The sequence below is a fragment of the Pelodiscus sinensis genome, chromosome 7 (genome assembly GCF_052426305.1).
Source record: "Pelodiscus sinensis isolate ZL-2025 chromosome 7, ASM5242630v1, whole genome shotgun sequence".
NCBI lineage: Eukaryota > Metazoa > Chordata > Testudines > Trionychidae > Pelodiscus > Pelodiscus sinensis.
The window spans coordinates 36,143,103-36,165,251 of record NC_143058.1 but is presented as its reverse complement, the minus strand read 5'-3'; the positions used below and the strand labels follow the sequence as shown (position 1 = coordinate 36,165,251).

The 22,149-nt window shown below is 41.6% G+C and overlaps 1 protein-coding gene across 4 annotated transcripts in view; it reads right to left on the bottom strand.

Moving 5' to 3' along the window:
* The window catches only part of SLC4A10 (solute carrier family 4 member 10), a 302,923-nt gene that overhangs the window by 208,153 nt on the left and 72,621 nt on the right, over positions 1 to 22,149 (bottom strand). Inside the window, exon 1 of one of the 4 annotated variants that reach the window (XM_006114839.5) lies at positions 1,679 to 1,952. The exons of the other annotated variants lie outside the window; for them this stretch is intronic. Coding sequence (XP_006114901.1) covers positions 1,679 to 1,759 — 81 coding nt within the window. The 5' untranslated portion in view covers positions 1,760 to 1,952. Of the gene's footprint in view, positions 1 to 1,678; positions 1,953 to 22,149 lie in introns of those variants that run through there. 4 annotated transcript variants of the gene reach the window in all.

Sequence of the window (22,149 nt, the reverse complement as noted above, 5' to 3'; positions counted from 1 at the left end):
AATGTACTCATTGTGACTAATACATTAAAATACTGAAAATAAATTCTAACAGATTAAACAAGTCTTGTAGCAACTGAAAGGTATAGTTAAATCATTCCAAAACTACTCAGGCTTAAGAGGATGGCAATCTTCCCTATTCATAATAAGAACATAAGCTGGATAAGTAGACTGGGAAACCTATAAATTATAGTCAATATCAGTAAGTAGAATATTGTTTATAATATATTTTTAATTAAAAATTATGTGACAGACACTTTTACCAAATCAATTCCCTGCACATGGTGAAGTTTTAGACCTCTTCTGTGGTCTCTAGCACACATTCCCAAGTGACTGTCATTAAACTATGGGGAAATTGAAATATACCTTTAAATGCAAAATCCATACCAAAAGAATAATGAAAACCTTTGTGTTTTTATATATTTATATTTTTTTAAACATAAAACAACATTTTAAATCCTTGATCATTTAATCTTGTACATTGAGGTCAGGAAATACCTACTGTTTACGCCAAATTGGTCTCCAATTATGTGTGAAAATTGTTGCATGTAGAGGGTTAAAAAAGGTAACAGGAAGCATTGTACAACCTTGAGTTGTGTTTTTAAAACATATAACCTAATATGTTTCCATGGAAATTTTCTGGGAAAAAAAAAAGTAGAATCTGATAAAATGGGGCAAAGAATAATTTGCAAAAATAAACATTTCTCATAATTTCAGATATAATCTCCTTAAACTGAATGCAGGATGCCTGAAACTCCTTTTATGGTTTTTATCTGCCATTTGTAAGGAACACAGCTAAGCTGCTTACAGTATTTTCAATTTCATTTTGTGTCCAGAAAACGAAATTTGGCTCCAAATGCTGTATTACAAATTTTACATGAAGTACCGTCCCAGTTGCTTTCATTTATCTAGTTGGGTTTTATTACCTGATTCCAAGCACATTAATAAATTCCATATTAACTCCCTTTCAATAAGGTTGATAGTGATTAAAAATAAAATGCTATAGTATATTAAAGAACATTTAAATTACATTTTAGGAAATTTCTATATGCTATAATTATTAGTCATCAACATGAATAATTAAAAGTGAGAGGTAGCTTGCCAAACTTTTCCTTTCATTTTCAATTAACTTCTATTCTTAAAATTGATCAGAAATAGAGCCAAAACCTGCTAGTGCAACATAAAGAAAAGATCTCTTACTGCAGAATAACTCAGACCGGTTATCCAATGTCATCAACTATTTCAAATAGCCTGCCATGGTAGGTAAAACAATGGATTTACAATGTGCTTTCATAAGAGTGATGTACCACATTAGTTAATAATTAGATGCAAAGGTGCTCTGTAAAGATAATGCACCATAAAATGCAGTATAATCCTCTTGTTTTTTGTCATTTTACATCATATCTAAAGCTATCACCTCTTTTACTATGTTTGAACTGGAAGGATTATATACATATTAAAATTTATATTTAAAATATATCAATATTGTTATGCCAAACCACTGGCAATTAACTGCATTTTAAATTTCCAAAAATTATTTGGTTTGCTTATGTATTAGGTAAGCACTCTATCCTCTGTAGCAAATCCAACAATAAATAACAACAGAAACTAATACATAGCCTACAACTGAAAAACAAATGCTATACTAGAAAATAGTACTGTATGAATAATGAGGTCATACCTGATGACTTAGAGATTGGAATGGCTCACTGATTCCAAGCTGCATGACCTTTCTATTTCCAGAAACCCCCAAAGACTGCATTTCCTATCTTATAAAAGAACATCACTTAGCCATCTTTCTCTCAGCATCTCGTAGACTAGTGACGAAAACATCAACAGCCAATTTGTCCATCAATAATTGCTGAAGTCACTGCTCTCAAGAAATCAGATCTTAAATATAGTTTCCTCTGTGCTAGCAAAGGCATCCAGTATTCAAGGAGACTGATACAGCTTTAGCACTGATGCTGTGAATGCTGTCTGAAAACAGTAAGCTTGCTGCTTAAAGCAATCCTGCATCATCCAAACAGAGCAAGCCACATCCTTCACCTCCTCTCTTGCATTACTATAAAAACTAGAGTGCCATTATGGATTTTGTTTTTAATATCTGGTCAGCTAAAAGAAAAATTAGATCTTATGCAACCTAGTGTGCATTAACAAACGTCAAACCAGCAAATCCGACATATCCAGGTTATCAGATTTTGTTTGCATGACCACTTCTCAACAAGCAATATTGCTGTTCAGAAGAAGCATCAAAATGCGATCCAAGGGAAAATTACCAGAGAGAGAACTTACAAAATTCCAAAGCAGCAAAGCATTTAAGTACTATGATTAAACAGTTGATTAATATAAACGTACAAATCTCAGTCCTTATTAAATTAAAAATATTGCTTAATTAATTATTTTTTATTTCTTTTCAGGAATTTGCATGCTCACTGCATTACTCCATGCTAACAGCCCAGAAAACAGCATGCCGTGAAAACATGCCAGTATTATGACAGTAAATATTTGTTTTGATACCAAACAAAACAGTCATACATCTGGATTTGTTCAGTTCTGATAAACCTTTCAAGACAGCAAGACTCGCAATGCCCTTTCAGTAATTTTAAATAACTTATTGACAATACAAAGTAGAATTCTAACTATAGAATACACATATTTTATATATTTTATGCCATTGCACAGGAGGACAGTAATAAAACAATTACTGTTAGAGTAATATTTTGACAGATATGGAGCTAAGAACAATGACACAAGGACAAAATAATGAGTAGACCTGTAGCACCTTAGAGACTAACAAAATATATAGATAGATATATAGATAGATATAGATAACCCCCTCCTCTACGGTGGCTTTTGCAGCCAGAGAGCATGAGAGATAAGCTCACCAACACCCATCCCCCCGCCTCTCTGGGGGTAGATGTCTAGACAGGGGGGAGGAGGAAGCACAAACTGGGGTGGGTGTTGGGCTAGGATGGCATTGGGGAGCCCAACCTGCAACCCACCAGGCCATGCCAGGTCCCCTCCGCCGTCCAAGTCTGAGCCCTACCCTGGGCCACACCGGCTTCCCTCTGCCATCCATGCCCAACTCCCTCCCCTGCACTCCCAGTTCACTCCTGCTCTTTATCCCTGGCCAGACACCTACTCCCAGAGAGAGAGAGGGGTTGGCGAGCATAGCAGGGGGCACTGATCCCTGCATCAAGCCCATTAATATTAAATTGAACTAAGGAAGCGGAGGTGGGTTGTGCTGGCAGTCTGAGGTGGTAGATATAGATACAGATATAATCTCTAAGGTGATACAGGACTACTTGTTTTTAAAGTTACAGACTAACATGGTTACACCTCTGAGATGTGGACAAAATATCATTTCTCAGAATTAAAGAGAACATATATAGTTGACAAATGTTGCTGTTACTTCATAGCTCGTTCCTGAATTCTAAAGCCATAGAATAATTAAGTTATTAATGGCTTTGGGAAACTACTGTTAGTTCATGTAGTTCATCTGCCTGAAAATACAGGAATGTTCACTCAAAACATATTCTAAACATACTGCTACTGGCTACATTTTACCAAGTTTTAAATAAACACAACTTGGCTAAATTCATCCCTACTGTAATTCCATTGACAGAAAGAACTTGCATGACATTGGGTGGAATTTGATTTCCCATCTTTGCCACTGAATATAAGAAATTTCAAAGAGAAATAAATGGTTTCTAAATAAAGTCACATAAATCCATTCTACTCAGCTACTTTAACAGTGTTACTTTACAGTTTCATAACTGCTGTCTTAGGAATGTCCAGTTAATCAGCTTTGGCATTAAGTATTATGTATGACTGACAACAGCAAAATGGTATCTTCCATGAATATTGCCAGTTCACCTTTCAGAAAGGAAATTGTTTGTTCTAAATGTTAACTGTTTTATAGCATGCAGTGGTCCAGACCCTGGGCTGCACCAATCCCCCAGAATAGTAGCACTAAACATAGTATAACTGATCATAGAAGAATTAGATAAGGATTCTTATCAGACTCACTATTGCAGCTCTGAAGCTTTGTGAAGATGGTGCAAGGGCATGGTTATAGAAGGGATTTGTCTGAAATGGCCCTATCTCCTGAGGTTGCTATCTGCTCTAACAACCACTGGCAAGTGCTGCAACTTACAGCAGCCTACCCTGGGCCAATCTAAACTGCATTAGGAGACCAGAACAGGCCAAGATTAGTGAATGGCAAAATGGCTTAAAATAATGCCTCTTCCTCAACCACACTGCAATTAAAAACTGACAGCTGGTCCATGCCAGCTGACTCGGGTTTGTGGGGTTTGGGGCTGTGTAACTGAGGTGTAGACATTCACACTTGGGCTGGAGTGTGGGCTCTAGGACCCTGCAAGGAGTGAGAGGCACAGAACCCAGGTTGCAGCTCAAGCTTAACTGTCTACAGTTAAACAGCTCTTTATCCCAAGCCCCAGGATCCCAAATGAGCTGGCACAGGCCAGATGTGGGTGTCTAATTGCAGTGTAGTCATGTCATATCCATTGAACCTTGCCAAGTGTTCCTGGCTACAGTTCATTTTCTGATTGTGTATATTTAGTATAATCCAAAAACACTATTTGGATTCCCAACAAGATTATGTTTGAGCTTTGAAGGACCTAATGTTATTTAATTATATTTAAAATATAAAAGCCATTAAGAATATACATGCAAGACATCCTCCGGGATGCCACAAAGAATTTTTGCCATTAAAAAAGGCAACTGATTTTTGTCACACTTCTTTTATTCTTCAGGAAAAGTAAAATTAGGGGTTTAAAATGACTATCTTAACATTAATCATCATGGAAATCTGGATTTCATTTTAACTATAACAAAGATTACTGAAACAAGATATTTAAGAAGTTCTTCCAAAACGGTGCAGAATTCATTTTCAACCAAATAAGTCTGCTAGGCCTGTAGCAAATGGAATAGATATATTAAAAAAAAAAAAAAAAGATGAAGATATTTTGGAAAACAGACAGGGTGACAAGCAATACAATGTGGGCAAAACAACAATGCTTCTTTACCAGATATAAAATGTGAACACATTTACATCAAAGTATCTTTTGATTCAAGGTAAAACTGTTCACCCTTTTTATAACACAAAGACAGCATTACACTATTATATGGTCAGCTGCTGCCATTTACAGATTTACTGCTGCACAAGTATCATATTGTGACCAATGGCTGCATAAGCACATGTAAAGGAATATAACACATCTTTTCATATGTATACTCCATTGTCATGACCCTCTAGAATGCAGCAAGCTTCTTTCCTATAACATAGGTGGAAAAGGTGAGACAGAGAGAAGAAATGGAAAATGATTGTATGAACAATATGTGTTGCTAAATTGTCCTTGCTCAATTATCTGTATATGCATACCCCATTTTCTGTGATGAGATTTAGCCTTCCAACAGAGCTATATCATTGTGAAGGATGAAAATACAAAGATTAGAGGTATAATCACTAATGGAAGAACTGTATTTCACAGTATTTGTCCGCAAAGAATAAATAACCTCTCCCCTTTCCCTATCAACTGGTCACTACAAGGAGACAGAAGTTAACTGGGGATAGGCAGAGAGGCTATGTCTACACTATCAGTTTTTGCCAGAAGATAAGAATCTTGTGCAAAAAGGAGGTTTTGCGCAAAACGGACATATCTATATGGCTTGTTTTTGCGCAAAAACCCCTTGCGCAAAAATGGCTCGGAATAGATTATGCAAATGAAGTGTGACAATATGCTAATCAGCACTTAACTTGCATTGCCTCGTCTGGCAAAAGCCATAGTGTAGACAAAGCTAGAGAGTCTTTCCTGAATTGTGTGACATCAGTCTCCACACAAATTGTAAAAACAATCAGAAGTATTTCATTTCAAAAACTATCCAATTACTGACACGTCTACTCATAAATTACCCAGTTTTTTTCTCTAATGCAATATAATTACTATTTTGTAAATCTAGTAGCAAATAATTTTAGTTGGCTCATTTTATAATGTTACAAGCTACTGCATGGCACATGCAAAGTGTATAGTATCATCTTATACAGAGGGGGTATGTCTATACTAGCCCCCTAGTTCGTACTAGGGAGGCTAATGAGGGTGACCGAAATTGCAAATGAAGCATGGGATTTAAGTATCCCGCGCTTCATTAGCACGTTCCCGGGTGGCCGCCATTTTGGAAATTGACTAGCCGGAGTAACTGCCTGCGACTACACGCGGCAGTGAAACGTGAGTTCAAAGTAAAGCCCTTAATTCGAATTAGCTGGTAAATCTCATTCCAGGAGGAACAACAGCTAATTCAAGTTAGGGCTTTACTTCGAACACCTATTTCACTGCCGCGTGTAGATGCAGGCAGTTACTCCAGGCTTGTTAATTTCCAAAATGGCGACCGCCCGGGAATATGCTAATGAAGCGCGGGATATTTAAATCCCGTGCTTCATTTGCAATTTCGGTCGCCCTCATTAGCCTCGCTAGTTCGAACCAGGGGGCTAGTGTAGACATACCCTGAGATAATTTTGCATTAAAAGACATTGACGTCAATGAAGCTTCATTTGTGTCTGCCATTTTCCTCTACACACAAAAATTGTAAAACCAGATTTTCCTGTGGCTTATGCCATGTTTAGTGCCAGTTATTTCACTTAGAGCAAAAATCCATTTCTACTAGCAAAATCTGGTTTTCATTTAGCAAAAGAGTAAGCTGTGGCTCACAGTGGAGAAGGCAAAATAAATCGACTAACCAACTTGGTCTTGATAGGAATTATAGCTATATGTTGAGCACTGCTAATTTCATGATGGAACAGCTTTGAGATAAGAAATTTGTGCAGGTTTTGGGAATCTGGAGAACCCAAAGACCGGGTGTCTTATCAAAGGTATGCAGTGTGAATTATTTTGTAAGGCTGCTCACAAAATGCTTTGTTTAAAATGTATAACTAATGCTACTCTTTCCCTTTTCAATTTTATATTGGGCAGAGAAATCTGGATAGAAATGTTGGTTCCTGGAGAAGATGGGAAAAGGTTTTTCAAGCGGGGATAGGAAAGGACTAAGAAAAAACATAACTGAAAAAGGAAAGGCATTTGGGGATGAAAAAAGGAGCATCACGGAAGGATCAAAATCTTACACTACCTTCCCCAGAAAAACTCCCACTAAACTCAAGAGAGTTTTGTCCTCATATAAACCGAAAGATTAGGCCCCTAATTCACCAATGTTTCTGCAATAAAGAGAAAGATTGCAAGATAGAAAGAGTAACAATATTTTTTCTTCCCATTAAACCAACATGCTACTCCAGGGACAGTGTCCCAATCTCCCCATGTCTATTGCCCTAAACAGGTATCCCCAGTGCATAGTTGTACCAGTAAAACGGGTGTTCAAAAGGGTCTAAGTGAAGAGAAGACACAGCAAAGTTGTAGTATTTAATCACTGATAAACAGACCAACCACTGAGCTGTCCAAGGAACCTGCGTCCAGCAGGAGAGATCCACAGCAGGACGCACAGCCCCCTCTACCAGGCCCCCAGCAATCCAACCCACGCCGATTCCAGAGAAGGCAGGAGAGGGGATGCCGGCCGCCATGAAGATTCAGCTGCCACAACCCATCTGCAGTGGGTGTACTGATCATGAGAGAGCTCCTCAATGGGACCCCATCCTCCTATGCCATCCTGTCCGAGCATCTTCATGCATACTTCAGGGACGTCTCCAACGGTGAGATTCAGACCGATACTTCTCTCCCATGGTGTCTGCTTCAGCTACCCTGAGTAGACCCCAAAGATGAGCTGGAACAGTATTTCACCCCAAGTCCATACCAGGCTTGTGAAGACTTGGAACACTGCCTCTGAGAAAGACAGCATAAGGCATCAACTTCTCAGGAAGCGAGACCCAGGCTGCCTGATGCTCACCACCATCTTCAATGGCTGCAAGTGATTTCAGCACATTTCCAGCTCGTGGCAGTCATCCACGACAGTCCTCATCCACAAAAAGGGCGACAGAGATAACCTAGAGAACTGGAAGCCCACCTCACCATGCTCTGCCATCCATAAGCTTTACACCAGCTTCCTCACAGCAAAGCTCATGGACTGGGCCATGTGGGGGAGCACTGTCAGTTTGGCTCAGAAAGGCTTCATGTTACACAAAGGGCGCTATGAGCACAACTTGGGTATGTCTGCACTTGCAGCCTATTTCGGAATAGGGCTGCAAATGTAGACATTCAGAATTGCAAATCAAGCCAGGGATTTAAATATCCCGCGCTTGATTTGCATCTTCCCGGCCGGGTGCCATTTTTTGAAATTTACAAGCCCGGAATAACTGCCCGTGTCTACATGTGGCAGTGAAATGAGCGTTCGAAATAAAGCCCTATTTCAAACTACCTGTTAAACCTCATTGCAGGAGGAATAAGAGGCGGTTCGAAATAGGGCTTTATTTCAAACGCCCATTTCACTGCCACGTGTAGAAGCGGATAGTTATTCTGGGCTTGTAAATTTCATAAATGGCGCCCGGCCAGGAAGATGCAAATCAAGCGTGGGATATTTAAATCCCGGGCTTGATTTGCAATTCCAAATGCCTACATTTGCAGCCCTATTTCGAAATAGGCTGCAAGTGTAGACATACCCCTTCATCCTCCAGATGACCATCCAGTTGGCTAGAAGGTCTCGGAGGCAGTGCACCAGAGCTTGGCTCGACTGGGCCAACACCTTTGGGCCTAATCCTCCTCCTTTTCCCACCCACCCACACACACCTCTACAACACCCTAACAGAGTTTGGAATACCAGACTCCTTCCTCCAGCTGCTCAAAGACCTCTACCATGGCTGCACAACCACCATCTGTTCCATGGAGGGAGAGACAGCTGCCATCCCCATCAAATATGGTGTGAAGCAGGGCTGTCTCCTCAGTGCCATTGTGTTCAACCTGGCCATGGAGCCACTCCTACGAGACTTTTCCAGCAGCCTGGCTGGGTTCAACCTCCACAGCGAGAGGATCGACATCCTGGCCTATGCGGACGACCTGGTCCTGATAGCTGACAGCCCAGAAGGCCTTCAGCAGATGCTCGACATCACCGGCCATGCCGCCGAGTGGATGGGCCTACACTTCAGTGCCAGGAAGTGCACCTCTCTCCATGCTGTCAGTGGCATCAAAGACCTATAAAGGCTCAAGCAGTTCCAGATCCAGGGAGCACACATGGTTTCCCTGGAAGAGAGGCAGATCTATAAGCATCTGGCACATGCAGGAAGTTCAAGTTCAGCAGACCCCCGAGGACACAATCAGCAAGGTTCTGTGAAATGTGGCCTGAACAGAATAACAGAATCATAGAAAACTAGAACTGGAAGGGACCTCAAGAGATCAAGTCCAGTCCCCAGCCCTCAGGCAGGACCAAGCACCGGCTATATAATCCCTGGTAGATGTCTGTCTAACCTGCTCCTAAATAGCTCCATAGGCAATTTATTCCTGTGTTTAACCACCCTGACAGTTAGGAAGCTTTCCTAATGTCCAACCTAAACCTCCCTTTCTGCAGTTTAAGCCCATTGCTTCTTGTCCTGTCATCAGAGTCCAAGGAGAACAATTTTCTCCCCCTCCTCCCTGGAACAACTTTTTACATACCTAAAAACTGCTATCATGTTCCCTCTCAGTCTTCTCTTTTCCAAACTAAACAAGTGGTATGAACAGCCTCCCGAGATCTGACATCATGGTGACCAATGAGGAGGCAAAGAAGGACATTATGGTGGATGTGACTATACCATTTGAAAACCGGTCCCCGGCTTTCTGTAAGGCTCGAGCGTAAAAACTGGACAAGTATATGCCACTGATGGACACCCTGAGAGCCCAGGGCTACAACATGGAGATCCACGCCCTGCTAGTGAGGGCCCCTGGATGTGTGGGACCCTCAGAATGAGCCGGTGCTGAAAGCCTGTGGCTTTGGGAGAAAATATGCCAGTCTTATGAGGTGGTTGATGGTCTCTAACGCCATTAAGAGATCCTGGAACATATACACTGAGCTTGTCATGGGCCACTGCCAATACCAAGATGCTTGAGACTGACAAGGAGATCCGCGACAAAGTCGTCCATCAAGAGGGAACATGGGCTGGGGCTTCACTCTCTTTTCTCCCCCCTGCAGGCTATGTATCTCCCTGCAGGTGCCAAGATGACGATGAGGGACATATAAGACCAGGGAAACCACCCACTTCCCTGAAAGACTCTATAGACTCTGATACCAGAGACATTAAAAGGGACAAGGTCAGGGAAAGTGCATGCTTCCTCCCCTGACGGACTACACTTACTACCACAAAAAAGACAATTACAGACATTGCACAGTGCCATGCTTCAGGATGTACCCTACCCATAACCCCATGAACTTTGCCAGAGACTCTTTCTCCTTTATGGGTGGTGCCCCCAAGACTTATATCAATAGAGTTTTTAAAACACACCTGCCTCATGTGGGTCACACTCAGCATGTGCTTTGAAAACTGTGTAAACCCTTCCTTGCACCTCCCCTCATCCCAAATTTGTCTCCCAATACAATATGCCTTTGCATTCTGTTAACCTGAAAGTACTACAACTTGTGTATATTCAGGGCAATGCAGGATTTGCTTAACCTATGTACCTTATGCACTATGTAAATTTGGGTTCATACATGTTGTAGTAGGACCTTAGGCAGTATGTAAACCGTTCGTGTGCATCGATTTCACACATTCTGTAACTGATCCTGTGCGTCATATACACCAATGTCTGTACTACCAACCCGAAATCTGTCCCAGGATTCTCTATACCTTTGTTGTCTTTTAATCTGTACCATATCCCATGACTTTGAAAACATTCAGTACAAAAAAAAACTTGTTAATCAATAATAATTTGTCAACATGATGTAAATGATAAAATGCTATCGTGTCTGCATTTGAGAAAGTTCTACAAGCCATTGGCTTCATACTCAAGGGCTAGAGTGGGCAGGCATCTTATACCATGTATGAGGTTTCCCACAGAAGTAGCATTTGAAAGGAAAAGAACTAGGTTGTTCAACTGCAGTGTTTGTAAGAACTACAGAATGAGTCAGAGACACAAAGGAAAGGGAAGAAAAGAAAGGGAAACCCAATGAGGTGTTAGACACTGTGCCACAGAAAGGGAAAGAGAGTCTAGAATTTGAAAAAATCCATGAAACAACAAGCACCAGTGAAGTCCATTTAAAAGAAAGGTAGAGAAAATTGTCCTGAGATTCTTCTCCAGGTCAAAAGAACAGCTGCTTTTTGCAAAGATTGCATCACTCAGTGCAAGGAGACTCTCTAAAGAGCTACTGTTTATTTAAAAACTGAAAAGTTTGGGAAGAATATTGATAAAATAAGAGAAGGATGGAGAAGGGAAATTACAAGCAAAACCGAGTTCAGGAATCAGACAAGGATAGACAAGTCTATAACATGACTCCCTTCTAGAATCACAGTCACATTTTGACAAAGAATTGTAGCAAGTAAAATGCACAAATAATTTGCCTTTTGGAAAGCATAATATGCTTGAAAAGAGAAGCAAAGGCTGGCTCACAACAGATGCTAAAATTGCATCTATTTGGATTGCAGAAGCTGTAGATGGAGAATCTTGAAGACTAGGAAGTTCCAAAGTGGTCAATATCAATCAGAAACTATTCTTTTTAAATAGGGACTAAGGAAAGGAAAAGAGATTCTCCAACCCAGTAATATTTGAGGCTTTGAGAGTATCCTAGGTTAAAAAAAAAATCTGTTTTGTTGCGTTAGGCTAAATTCTCAAAAGGAGTTAGGCTCAGTGTTCCCAGTAAGCTGAGTGCTTAGGTGAGATTCAGATGCTGCCTAGCTAATTAGCAAAGTATCCATAGCTGCTCACAGTGGACAGCATGTGTTTCTACTGGTGGGGCACATCTGCACATTCCTCAGTACACATAACAAAATGTATTCCACCCAAGGATAGAAAAACTTAGAAGAAACTTTGGTTAGGCTCCTAACATACATGGATTTCAATGGCAGTCAGCAGCCTATACAGAAGTCTAGCTTTTTTGAGCATTCATCCCACCAGATGAAAACCATGAAAAAATATCTGATGCCCAAGAATGATCTCTTTTAAATATGTATGAATAATCCAGGCATCTCAAAGGTTCTCAAAGACAAAAATTACAGAAAATGCATATATGATGACAAGAGAGGAAAATCCCAGACTCAAATATGTATTCCTTATGTTATTTTTATAATTCCTCATACTATAGCTTCATTCTGATATTCAAATGCATAGAAATGTTTAAACTTGCCCATAGCTTCTGTTTTGGGCATTTTGGGACAGATCCCACGACACATACTTAATCCTTACTGACTTCTTCTCATAATACCATATCAATGAAAGGTTTGCAACACTAGTTTAGAAATGGCTGCTTTTTAAAATCAAAATGGTAACCCTAAAGTGCTAAGTCTGATAGTCTGTTTGTCAAGTGAAAGAGGTGCAGGGACAAATACAAAATCCTGGAGAATATTGGAAGTAGGTAAAAATAATTTTATATGTCTTCATATGCAGTTATTTAGCTGGTTGTACCACTGTGCAGAATCTGTATCTCAGTAAAATTCACTTCCATTCAGATGCTCACAGTACATGCTGTTCATGAAATGGAGAGTGATTCAGCAGAATGTTAATAGGCATGCTATAGTCAGAGGTAAAAGTATGGCATATACACATTTTCTCTATATATTAGCATTTCCAACATGGGAAAGACTCAGCTTGTTGCACAAGCTGATATTAAAAATTCTTTAAACTGTGTGATGGGTTTGTTTTCTACAAAGGAAGAAACTTCAACACAGAATTGCTATTACCAGTACTATGAAAAGTCCAGCCTGTGCTGGTATTGAAGAATTGTAACCCCTCCGTTTTAGTAGGGTACAAAGAGAGCAGCTATTAGTATTTCATATACAATTTAAAACTGGATTCATAAGTCACTCTCTGATCTTCTACAGGATCACAGCAGTGATACAGAAGTCTAGAATCTGAGCTTAACACCAGGTAATGCTGTCTGTCCACCATGAAGGCAGTACCATGTAGGCATTCACAACTCAAACAGTCAGATTTTTCAAGTAACACTGAAAAACTGAGGTCACAAAGCGATCCCCATGCAACTGGAAATTAGAACCATAGCCATGAGGAAGGCAGCAATTGAGCTTCTTTATGGAGTAAGCAGCTGAAACAATAATGGACTCCAGCCCAAAACAAAGCCACCTGCCAGACTGGAGTAGGAATCAGTCACGTGGTCCAACAGGCCTTCTACCATGACCTGAAACTCAGGGACAGAGGATTGATTGAACTGGGCTTGTGTGCATGAGACTGGTGCGGTGAGAAACACCATAGAAACCAGGGCCGGCCCACAACATTTTGGCACTTGAGGCGGGAAACTCAAATAACACCCAATGCCACATTTTCTCCTGACTGCCTGTTATATCTCTTGTGTCCTCCCTCCTCCAGCACTGCACTCCACCATCTCTGTGCATCTAGAGTGGAGAGTATACATATGCACCAGCAGCAGACACAATTTTGTACACTCTGGGTCCTAGTTGCCCTCTTCTCCCCCCACAGTCTGGCACCTGAGGCAGCTGCCTCAGTTTGCCTCATGGTAAGGCTAGCCCTGAGAGAAACCTCTCTTTCACTTCAAGTATATGAGGAAGTGAGTTCTAGCTCACAAAAGCTTGCACTCTAATACATTTGTTAGTCTTTAAGGTGCCACCAGACTCCTTGTTATCATAGAATCAGATGCAGAAAAGTCTCAGAAAGCCAAAGCAACAGCAAAACACACACACAGTTGTTAGTTCTGTCCTTTCATATTTGAGTTTTTTCAGATCTCTTGGGTGAATACCAGCTGATCATAGTGACATACTACTGTTAAATTTATCAGTTTATTTCAAACATCATTTGATACCTCAAGTTGGAGCAGTTCCTCAGATCTGTTACCTAAAAAGAATGGCTTGGGTGAGGAATCTTCCTCGCATCCTGTGCAGTGAAGAATGCAAAGAATTGACTTAGCTTCACTACTATAGCTTTGACTTCTTTAAATGCAATTTTTTAAAAATGTCCTTCTCTTTAATTGCCTCTTTTACTCAGCTCTTTAGCTATGCTGCCATTTTTTACCTCTTACTGATTTTGTTATTTGGACATACGTAGTGTTTGAGCCTCTCTTACAGTATTTTTACAAAGTTTTCATGCAGCTTGTAAACATTTAATTCTTGTGACTGTTCCTTTACATTTCTGTTTTCATACTAGCCTCCCCTTTTTTTATGTAGTTTCTATATTTTAAGTTAAATGCTAGTGGTGAATTTTTTATATATATATACATATTCTCCCTTGCACGAATTGGTTGTGATAATTGCAAGGATGTTAAATTTCATTACATTATGGTTTCTATTACTAAGTGGTACAGATATATTCACTGCTGGGGCTAGATCGAGTACACCAATTAGGACTAAATCAGAAATGCTTCTCCCCTTATGGGTACAAGCAGTTCATCAATTTTTAACGCTAAGCACATTCTTATCAACTCAACATCTGTTTTAACAATGCTCACACACAGATGAACCTAACAGATCTCCAGCTATACATTTGTCAGTAGTCAGTGAGGTCTAGGAGCCATGACATGAGCTGACACCTGGTCTGCCAGCATCACAATGAGTTTCACATAAACTTGTTAGAACTATGATAATCAGTGGGACATGGTAATATTGGGGTATAACATATCCAGGAATGACAAAGTCAGTTACTCTGATGCTGGAGACTGTATGTGAAAGAAAGTATGGAGTCAAATACAGTAAAAACTTTAAATTAACCAAACAGTACCATAGAATTTTTCCAGATAGAATTCCTATGCTTGAATAATAAATCTATAGTAGTAGGACTATACCACCAATCACCTAACCAGGATAGTAATTGTGCAATGCTCAAGGAAGCTAAGGCTAAAAAACAGAAAACCCAATAACTATAAAGAAAAGGATGAAGATAGGCTCCCAGAGTTTTTATTGAGCTTGTTTCATCATACTGTTGAACACTTAAATAAGAAGCACCAGAAGGGCCTAAGAGACTTTCTTGCTGGGAATCAGGAGTTGTGCTCCTGATCCAATAAAGATATAAGCTGCACAGCACTAGTCCAGCACAAGATTGATACTGGGAAAAACCAACTTGAGCAGCCACTTCACCACTACCCAGTAGCAAGAGAGTGAACAGGCTTTATAGAACATTGAGAAGATGCAGAGAGAGCCATAATTGGGCCGTTAACCATTCCTGGGACCTCACTCAGAGTGCCGGTTAAAAAAATAAAGGGGCAGCATCATATCTTGTGTGGACTACGGAAAAGTAAGTAAAGTCACTAGGGATTCTTATCCATTAACACAAATAGATAATACTCTGGATGATGCAGTCAGGGTTTGCTCAAATTTTTTCCCAGGATCAGTTGTGATAGTTTCCCCTAATTATGAACACAACTGTAAAAAGTGAAAGTTCATAAGATACTCTACAGTAACAAATAATGACTGGAAAAGGTGCAAAAGTGAGACAGAAAAAGACTGAACTGGTCCAAAGAAAAAGGCCTATTGAGATAATTCAAAGACTATGCCTATTACACAAAAAAGCGTGGGACGAGAAATTCCTCAGCCAAAACCGGTGTGTCGAAAATCATATCTAATTTATGGGCAAAATAATGAGGGGATAAGTTATTCCACCCACCACTCCCCTTTGGTTAGGGAAAGGCTGACAAAGATGAGAGAAGGGAAGAGAAAGCTTCACCATCATTGATGCCACCCCTCTGTTTCTTGGGACCCTGCATTTTCTTCTTCCTAATTGTGAGGGGGTTCCCTCACCACCACAGCACCCCCTACAGTCTGTCCTAGGAATTAGCTCCTTCTGCTGGCTGGGTGCCTTCCCTCGGGTGGTGTCTCCCCTCTTTCCTCCAGGCCACAGCATTCTCTTCAGGACACTACCCTCTGGGAGTGCCCATGTCAGTCTCTGAGCCCCCCTTCCGAGGGTTGTTGTTTCGTCAGCGGGCTGTGCTTCAGACCCTGCAGTCTGGGGGTTTGCTTGGCCAGAGCTCCCCTAGGCCTGCCTTGCCTCCCCAGCCCTGTCCTAGCTCCAGGGAGCCTCCTACTCCCCCAGCAGCCAGACTCTCACTGCCCTCCAGGAGCAGCAGCCCATCCTCATATATGGTTCCCAGCTGGGCCCTAATCAGCTGGGGCTAAACTCCCAGGCCCTGCTCCGGGCTGAGGTTTCCCCTTAAAGGGCCAGTGCAGGGCAAGTGCCCTGTCACACAAATCCTGAAGGATGCCAAGACCATCCTGGGCCAGAGAGAGAGAGGGAGCTAAATGACATCACCACCTCCACCAGCTTTAGTTAAATCCCATTGTCATGTGAGACAGTCACACACCACAGGGTATCCTGTTCCATGTCTGTCTTATCTCTTCTCTTTTCGCCTTGCATATAAATAAGTGTCCACCTTACCAGGCCAAAACTGTGTATTATGCCACACTTCTGTGAGCCTATGATGAGGAAGAGACAGTGAAAAGCAATTCTGTAAGCATGAGGCTGGTGTAACTTTGCCAGTTTCAGAGTAACCAATAAAACCATGAGATGTAAGAGAGCTCAGAGCTCAGTAAGATTGCTCAAGAGCTCCAGTATATAGAGGGAGAAAAGCCTGTTGAGAGTCTTTCTGTGAAGTTTAGAGGCGGGAGCAACAGGGGTGATGTTGTGATTGGTGTCTGCTATAGACCATCAGATCAGGTGGATGAGGCAGACAAGGCTTTCTTCAGACAACTAACAGAAGCTGCCAGATCACAGGCCCTAGTCCTCTTGGGGGACTTTAATCACCCTGACATCTGTTGGGAGACCAATACAGCAGTACACAGGCAATCCAGGAAGTTTCTGGAGAATGTTGGGGATAACTTCCTGGTACAAGTGCTGAAGGAACTGACCATCACCCATGTGCAGTTTGACCTGTGCTCATAAACAGGGAGGAACTAGTAGGGGAAGTAGATGTGGGTAAGCAAAAGTGATCATGAGATGGCAGATTTCAGGATCTTGACAAAAGGAAGAAAGGAGAGTAGCAAAATACACACCTTGGACTTCAGAAAAGCAGACTTTGACTCCCTCAGAGAACTGATGGGCAGGATCCTCTGGGATGCTAACATGAAGGGGAAAGGAGTGCAGGAGAGCCAGCAGTATTTTAAAGAAGTCTTATTTAAGGCGCAGGAACAAACCATCCCAATGCACAGGAAGGAAAGCAAATGTGGTAGGTGACCAGATTGGCTTAGCAGTGAAATCTCTGGCAAGCTTAAACACAAAAAGGAAGCTTGTAAGAAGTGGAAACTTGGATAGATGACTAAAGAGGAGTATAAATATATTGCTTGAGAATGCAGGGGAGTAATCAGGAAGGCGAAATCACAATTGGAATTGCAGCTAGCAAGGAATGTGAAGAGTAACAAGAAAGGTTTCTATAGGTATGTTAGCAATATGAGGGTGATCAGAGAGCGTGTAGGACCCTTACTGGATGAGGGAGGTAACCTAGGGAGAGATGACGTGGGAAAAGCTGAAGTACTCAATGTGTTGTTTGCTTCTGTCTTCACAGACAAGGTTATCTCCCAGACTACTGCACTAGGCAACAGCATGGGAAGGAGATGGGCAGCCCTTGGTGGAAAAAGAATACGTTAAGAACTATTTAGAAAAGTTAGACACACACAAATCCATGGGGCTAGATTTAATGCATCCAAGTGTGCTGAAGGAGTTGACAAATGTAATTGCAGAGTCTGTGGCCATTATCTTTGAAAACTTGTGGAGATTGGGAGAGGTCCTGGAGATTTGAAAAAGGCAAATGTAGTGCTCATCTTTAAAAAAAGGGAAGAAGAACAATCTAGGGAACTACAGACCAGTCAGCCTTACCTCCATCCCTGGAAAAATCATGGAGGGGATCTTCAATTAATCCATGTTGATGCACTTGGAAAAGTGATCAGGAATAATCAACATGGATTCACCAAGGGCAAGTCATGTTGGATCATTCTGATTAGCTTCTAAGATGAGGTAACTGGCTCTGTGGACATGCAGAAGTCAGTGGATGTGCTAAACCTTGGCTTTAGCTTTTCATACAGTCTCCCTCAGTATTCTTGCCAGCAAGTTAAGGAAGTATGGATTGGATAAATGGACTGTAAGGTGGATAGAAAGCTGGCTATATTGTCAGGCCCAATGGTTAGTGATCAATGGCTTGATGTCTGTTTGGTGGTCAGTATTAAGTGGAGTGCCCCAAGGATCAGTTCTAGGGCTGGTTTTGTTCAACATCTTTATTAATGACCTGGGATGAGGAGATGGGTTGCACCCTTAGCAAGTTTACAAATGACACTAAGCTAGGAGGAGAGGAAGATACGCTAGAGAGCAGAGATAGGGTCCTGAGTGACCTAGACAGATTAGAGGATTGTGCCAAAAGAAATATGATGAGATTCAACTAGGATAAGTGCAGAGTCCTGAATTTTGGACTGGAGACCGACTGGCTAAGTAGCAGTTTGGCAGAAAAGGACCTGGGGATTACAGGGGATGAGAAGCTGGATGAGAGTCAATAGTGTGCCTTCGTAGCCAAGGAGGCTAATGGCATATTAGGTTGCATTAGGAGGAGACCAGACAAAAAGCGATTCCCTGGTCCTCCAGATTGGGGGTTGGACGATGGGCTAACAACTCATTCACGTAAAAAAATATTATGTTATGGAAACCTCTACATCATTCAAAATCAAAACCATCTCAGTCCAGGGAAGACCAAGTGCTCCTCAGCAGATGTTTATGATGTACAACAGTCAAACCAGGAAGGACACTGTTGTACCAATGACCCTCAGTCGACCCCAGATGCCCTTGGGGAGCAAGCTGCTTTTAAATAAGAAACGCATGATGATTGGCATGTAGAGTGTAAGAATGCTGAGAGAACAAGGGAGATGTGCACAAGTGGCAAAAGAAATGCAAGTATACAAACTCTCATTCCTAGGCATTTGTGAGGCCAGATGGAATACCTTTGGGGAGATTAGGCTGCAGTCAGGAGAGACCTTATTATATTAAGGAAAAGAGAAGGAAAATGACATCCATGAAGCAGGAGTAGCTCTTCTGTTGTCCAAAAGAAGCTGCCAGAAGTCTAATAGAGTTGGAGCCAGTATCAGAGCATCTGATCAGAGCCAGATTTGAATCCCAATTCCAGAAGGTTACCATCATAATGTGCTATGCCCCAACTAATGCAGCAGCAGCAGCAGAAGAGAAAGAACAGTTTTATATACAACTGCAATTGGTGCTATGCAACTGCAATTGGTGCTTGACAAGATATCTAGACACGATATGCTGATCCTGATAGGAGACATGAATGCCAAGGTAGGCAGTGACAACACCAGTAGGGAAAAAGAAATGAGAACACATGGTTTAGGCCAGATGAATGAAAATGGCGAACTCCTTGCAGACATGTGTACCTTTAATGAACTTGTAATTAGAGGCACACTTTTTCTACACAAAAATTGCCATAAAGTAACTTGGGTATCACCTGAAAATCATACACAAACCAAATCGACCACTTCACAGTCCGAAGGAGATGGCGAAGATCTCTGGAAGGCGAAGATTTCTGTGCATGCTAGGATCAGAGCACCATTTAGTAGTTGCTAAACTTAAAATGAAACTTGTGGCAAGAAAACGATTGCCCAGCACAAGAACCAGATTCGATGTGGAGAAACTGAGGATACAAGAAACGAAAGAAGCCTTCCAGATTACCTTGAGCAACCACTTTGAGGCACTATGAAGCAAGGAAGGAGCAGAACAAACTGTGGAGGGAGTCTGGAGCTTAATGAAGGAAGCAATAGTGGAAACATGCAATGTGGCATTAGGGCAAGCTTCCACTAGCTGGAAGGAATGGATCACAGATCAGACATGGAGAATGATCGAAGAATGGAAGGCACTCAAACAACAAGTCAACCAAGCGAAAACAAGAGGCCAGAAACAAGCTGCATCATCCAGATACCACAAAATTGCTGGGGAAGTAAAGAAAAGTCTCCTCAGGGATAAGAAAAATTTCAGAAATGAGACTGCAGAAAAAACAGAGGCAGCATCTAAACAAGGGGACTTGAAAACCCTGTACAATACAACTCGAGTCTTGAGCGGAAGGAAGAGAAACCCAAACAGACTGGTTAAAAACAAAGATGGTCAACTACTTACCTCAGTAGATGAGCAGCTAGCTAGATTGAAGGAGCATTTTGAAGAAGTGTTAAACAGACCACCACCAACAAATCCACTACAGCTAGAAGCAGGAGAACCCCTAGACATCAACACTGAGGTAATTACAAAAGGGGAAGTCTGCAAGGCAACAAGGAACCTAAAGAATGGCAAGGCAGCAGGACCTGATAATATTCCACCTGAATTATTAAAAGAAAGAGGAGCTTCTGTAGTGGACCAGCTACTCAGTTTGCTAAATCTGATATGGACAATAGAAGAGATCTCAAAGGATTGGAGAAAGGGGCTGCTAGTGAAAAGCTCTAAATCTGGTGATCTGTCACTGTGTGAAAACTGGAGCGGGATTACTCTCCTGTCTATCCCAAGCAAAGTATTAACCAGAGTCATCCTGGAACGAATGAAAGATGCCATAGACCACAAACTACGAGAAGTACAGGCAGGTTTTAGAAGAGGCCAATCTTGCACAGACCACATAGCAACACTTTGGATCATCATAGAACAATGCACTGAATGGCAAGCACCACTCTATATCAACTTCATAGACTTTATGAAAGCCTTCAATAGTGTGGACAGGCAGTCCATCTGGACCATCATGTAACATCACAGAGTTCCAGGCAAACTCATTACCATCATCAAGAAACTGTATGAAGAATATTCTTGCCAGGTCATCCATGATGGAAAATTGTCAGAAAAACTCCAGGTCACAACAGAGGTACGCCATTACTCTTCCTGATTGTCCTAGACTGGGTCTCAAAAACAGCAGACGCTGACTCAGGAGGGGGACTCCAATGGACTCGAACTAGGAAACTTGAAGATCTAGAGTTTGCAGATGACTTAGCCCTGCTTGCAGACAAATTAGAGCATATGCAAGAGAAGACAGATGCCCGACAGGAAACAGCTGAGTGAGTGGGCCTCAAGATTAGTCAAGAGAAGACCAAGTTGATGCACATTAACAACAGACAGGAAGGTGAAATTACAATTGAAGGAAAAGCAGTGCAAGAGGTAGATCAGTTTGTATACTTGGGGAGCGTTATCAGCAAGAATGGGGGAACTGAAGAGGACATCAGTGTGAGAATATTAAAGGTACAACAAGCCTTTGCCATACTACGACCAGTCTGGAGTACAAGAGCCATTTCAACAAGAACCAAACTATGAATTTTCACTGCCAATGTGAAATTAGTGCTGATGTATGGCTCGGCAGTGTGGCACGTTGCCCACAGCAACACTAAGAGAATTCAGATGTTTGTCAATAAATGCCTTAGACACATTCTCCAGCAAAAGTGGCACTATAGAGTGCCAAATGAAACCTTGTGGACAAAATAAATAAATAAATAAATCAGAAACCAATGGAGGTCCAGATTAAGAAGAGAAAATGGCAATGGGCAGGCCACATTCTGAGTAAGGACTGTGAGGAATGTATCATGAGATAAGCATTAGAATGGAATCCAAAGGGAAAGAGGAAAAGGGGATGTCCCAAACAAACAAGGCAACGAAGCTGCCTGGATGAAGTAAAAGCAGCTGGCTTAACATGGGATCAAATCAAGATTATTGCTAAGGATCGCAAGAAATGGAGAATGGCTGGGGAGGTCCCCAAAGGACAAATAGAACAGATAGATAGGAGGACCATTTCCAACAGATCTAGAGAAGTTATTATTCCCCTTTATTCTGCACTGGTGAGGCCACATCTGCAGTATTGCATCCAGTTCTGGGGCCTCCCACTACACAAAGGATGTGGATGCAGTAGAGAGGGTCCAGCAGTGGGCAACCAAAATGATTAGGGGGCTGAAGCACATGACCTAAAAAGAGAGGCTGAGGGATTTGGGCTTGTTTAGTCTGCAGAAGAGAAGAGTGAGGGGGGATTTGATAGCAGCTTTCAACTTCCTGAAAGGAGGTTCCAAAGAGGAAGGAGAGAGACTGTTCTCAGTAGTGACAGATGGCA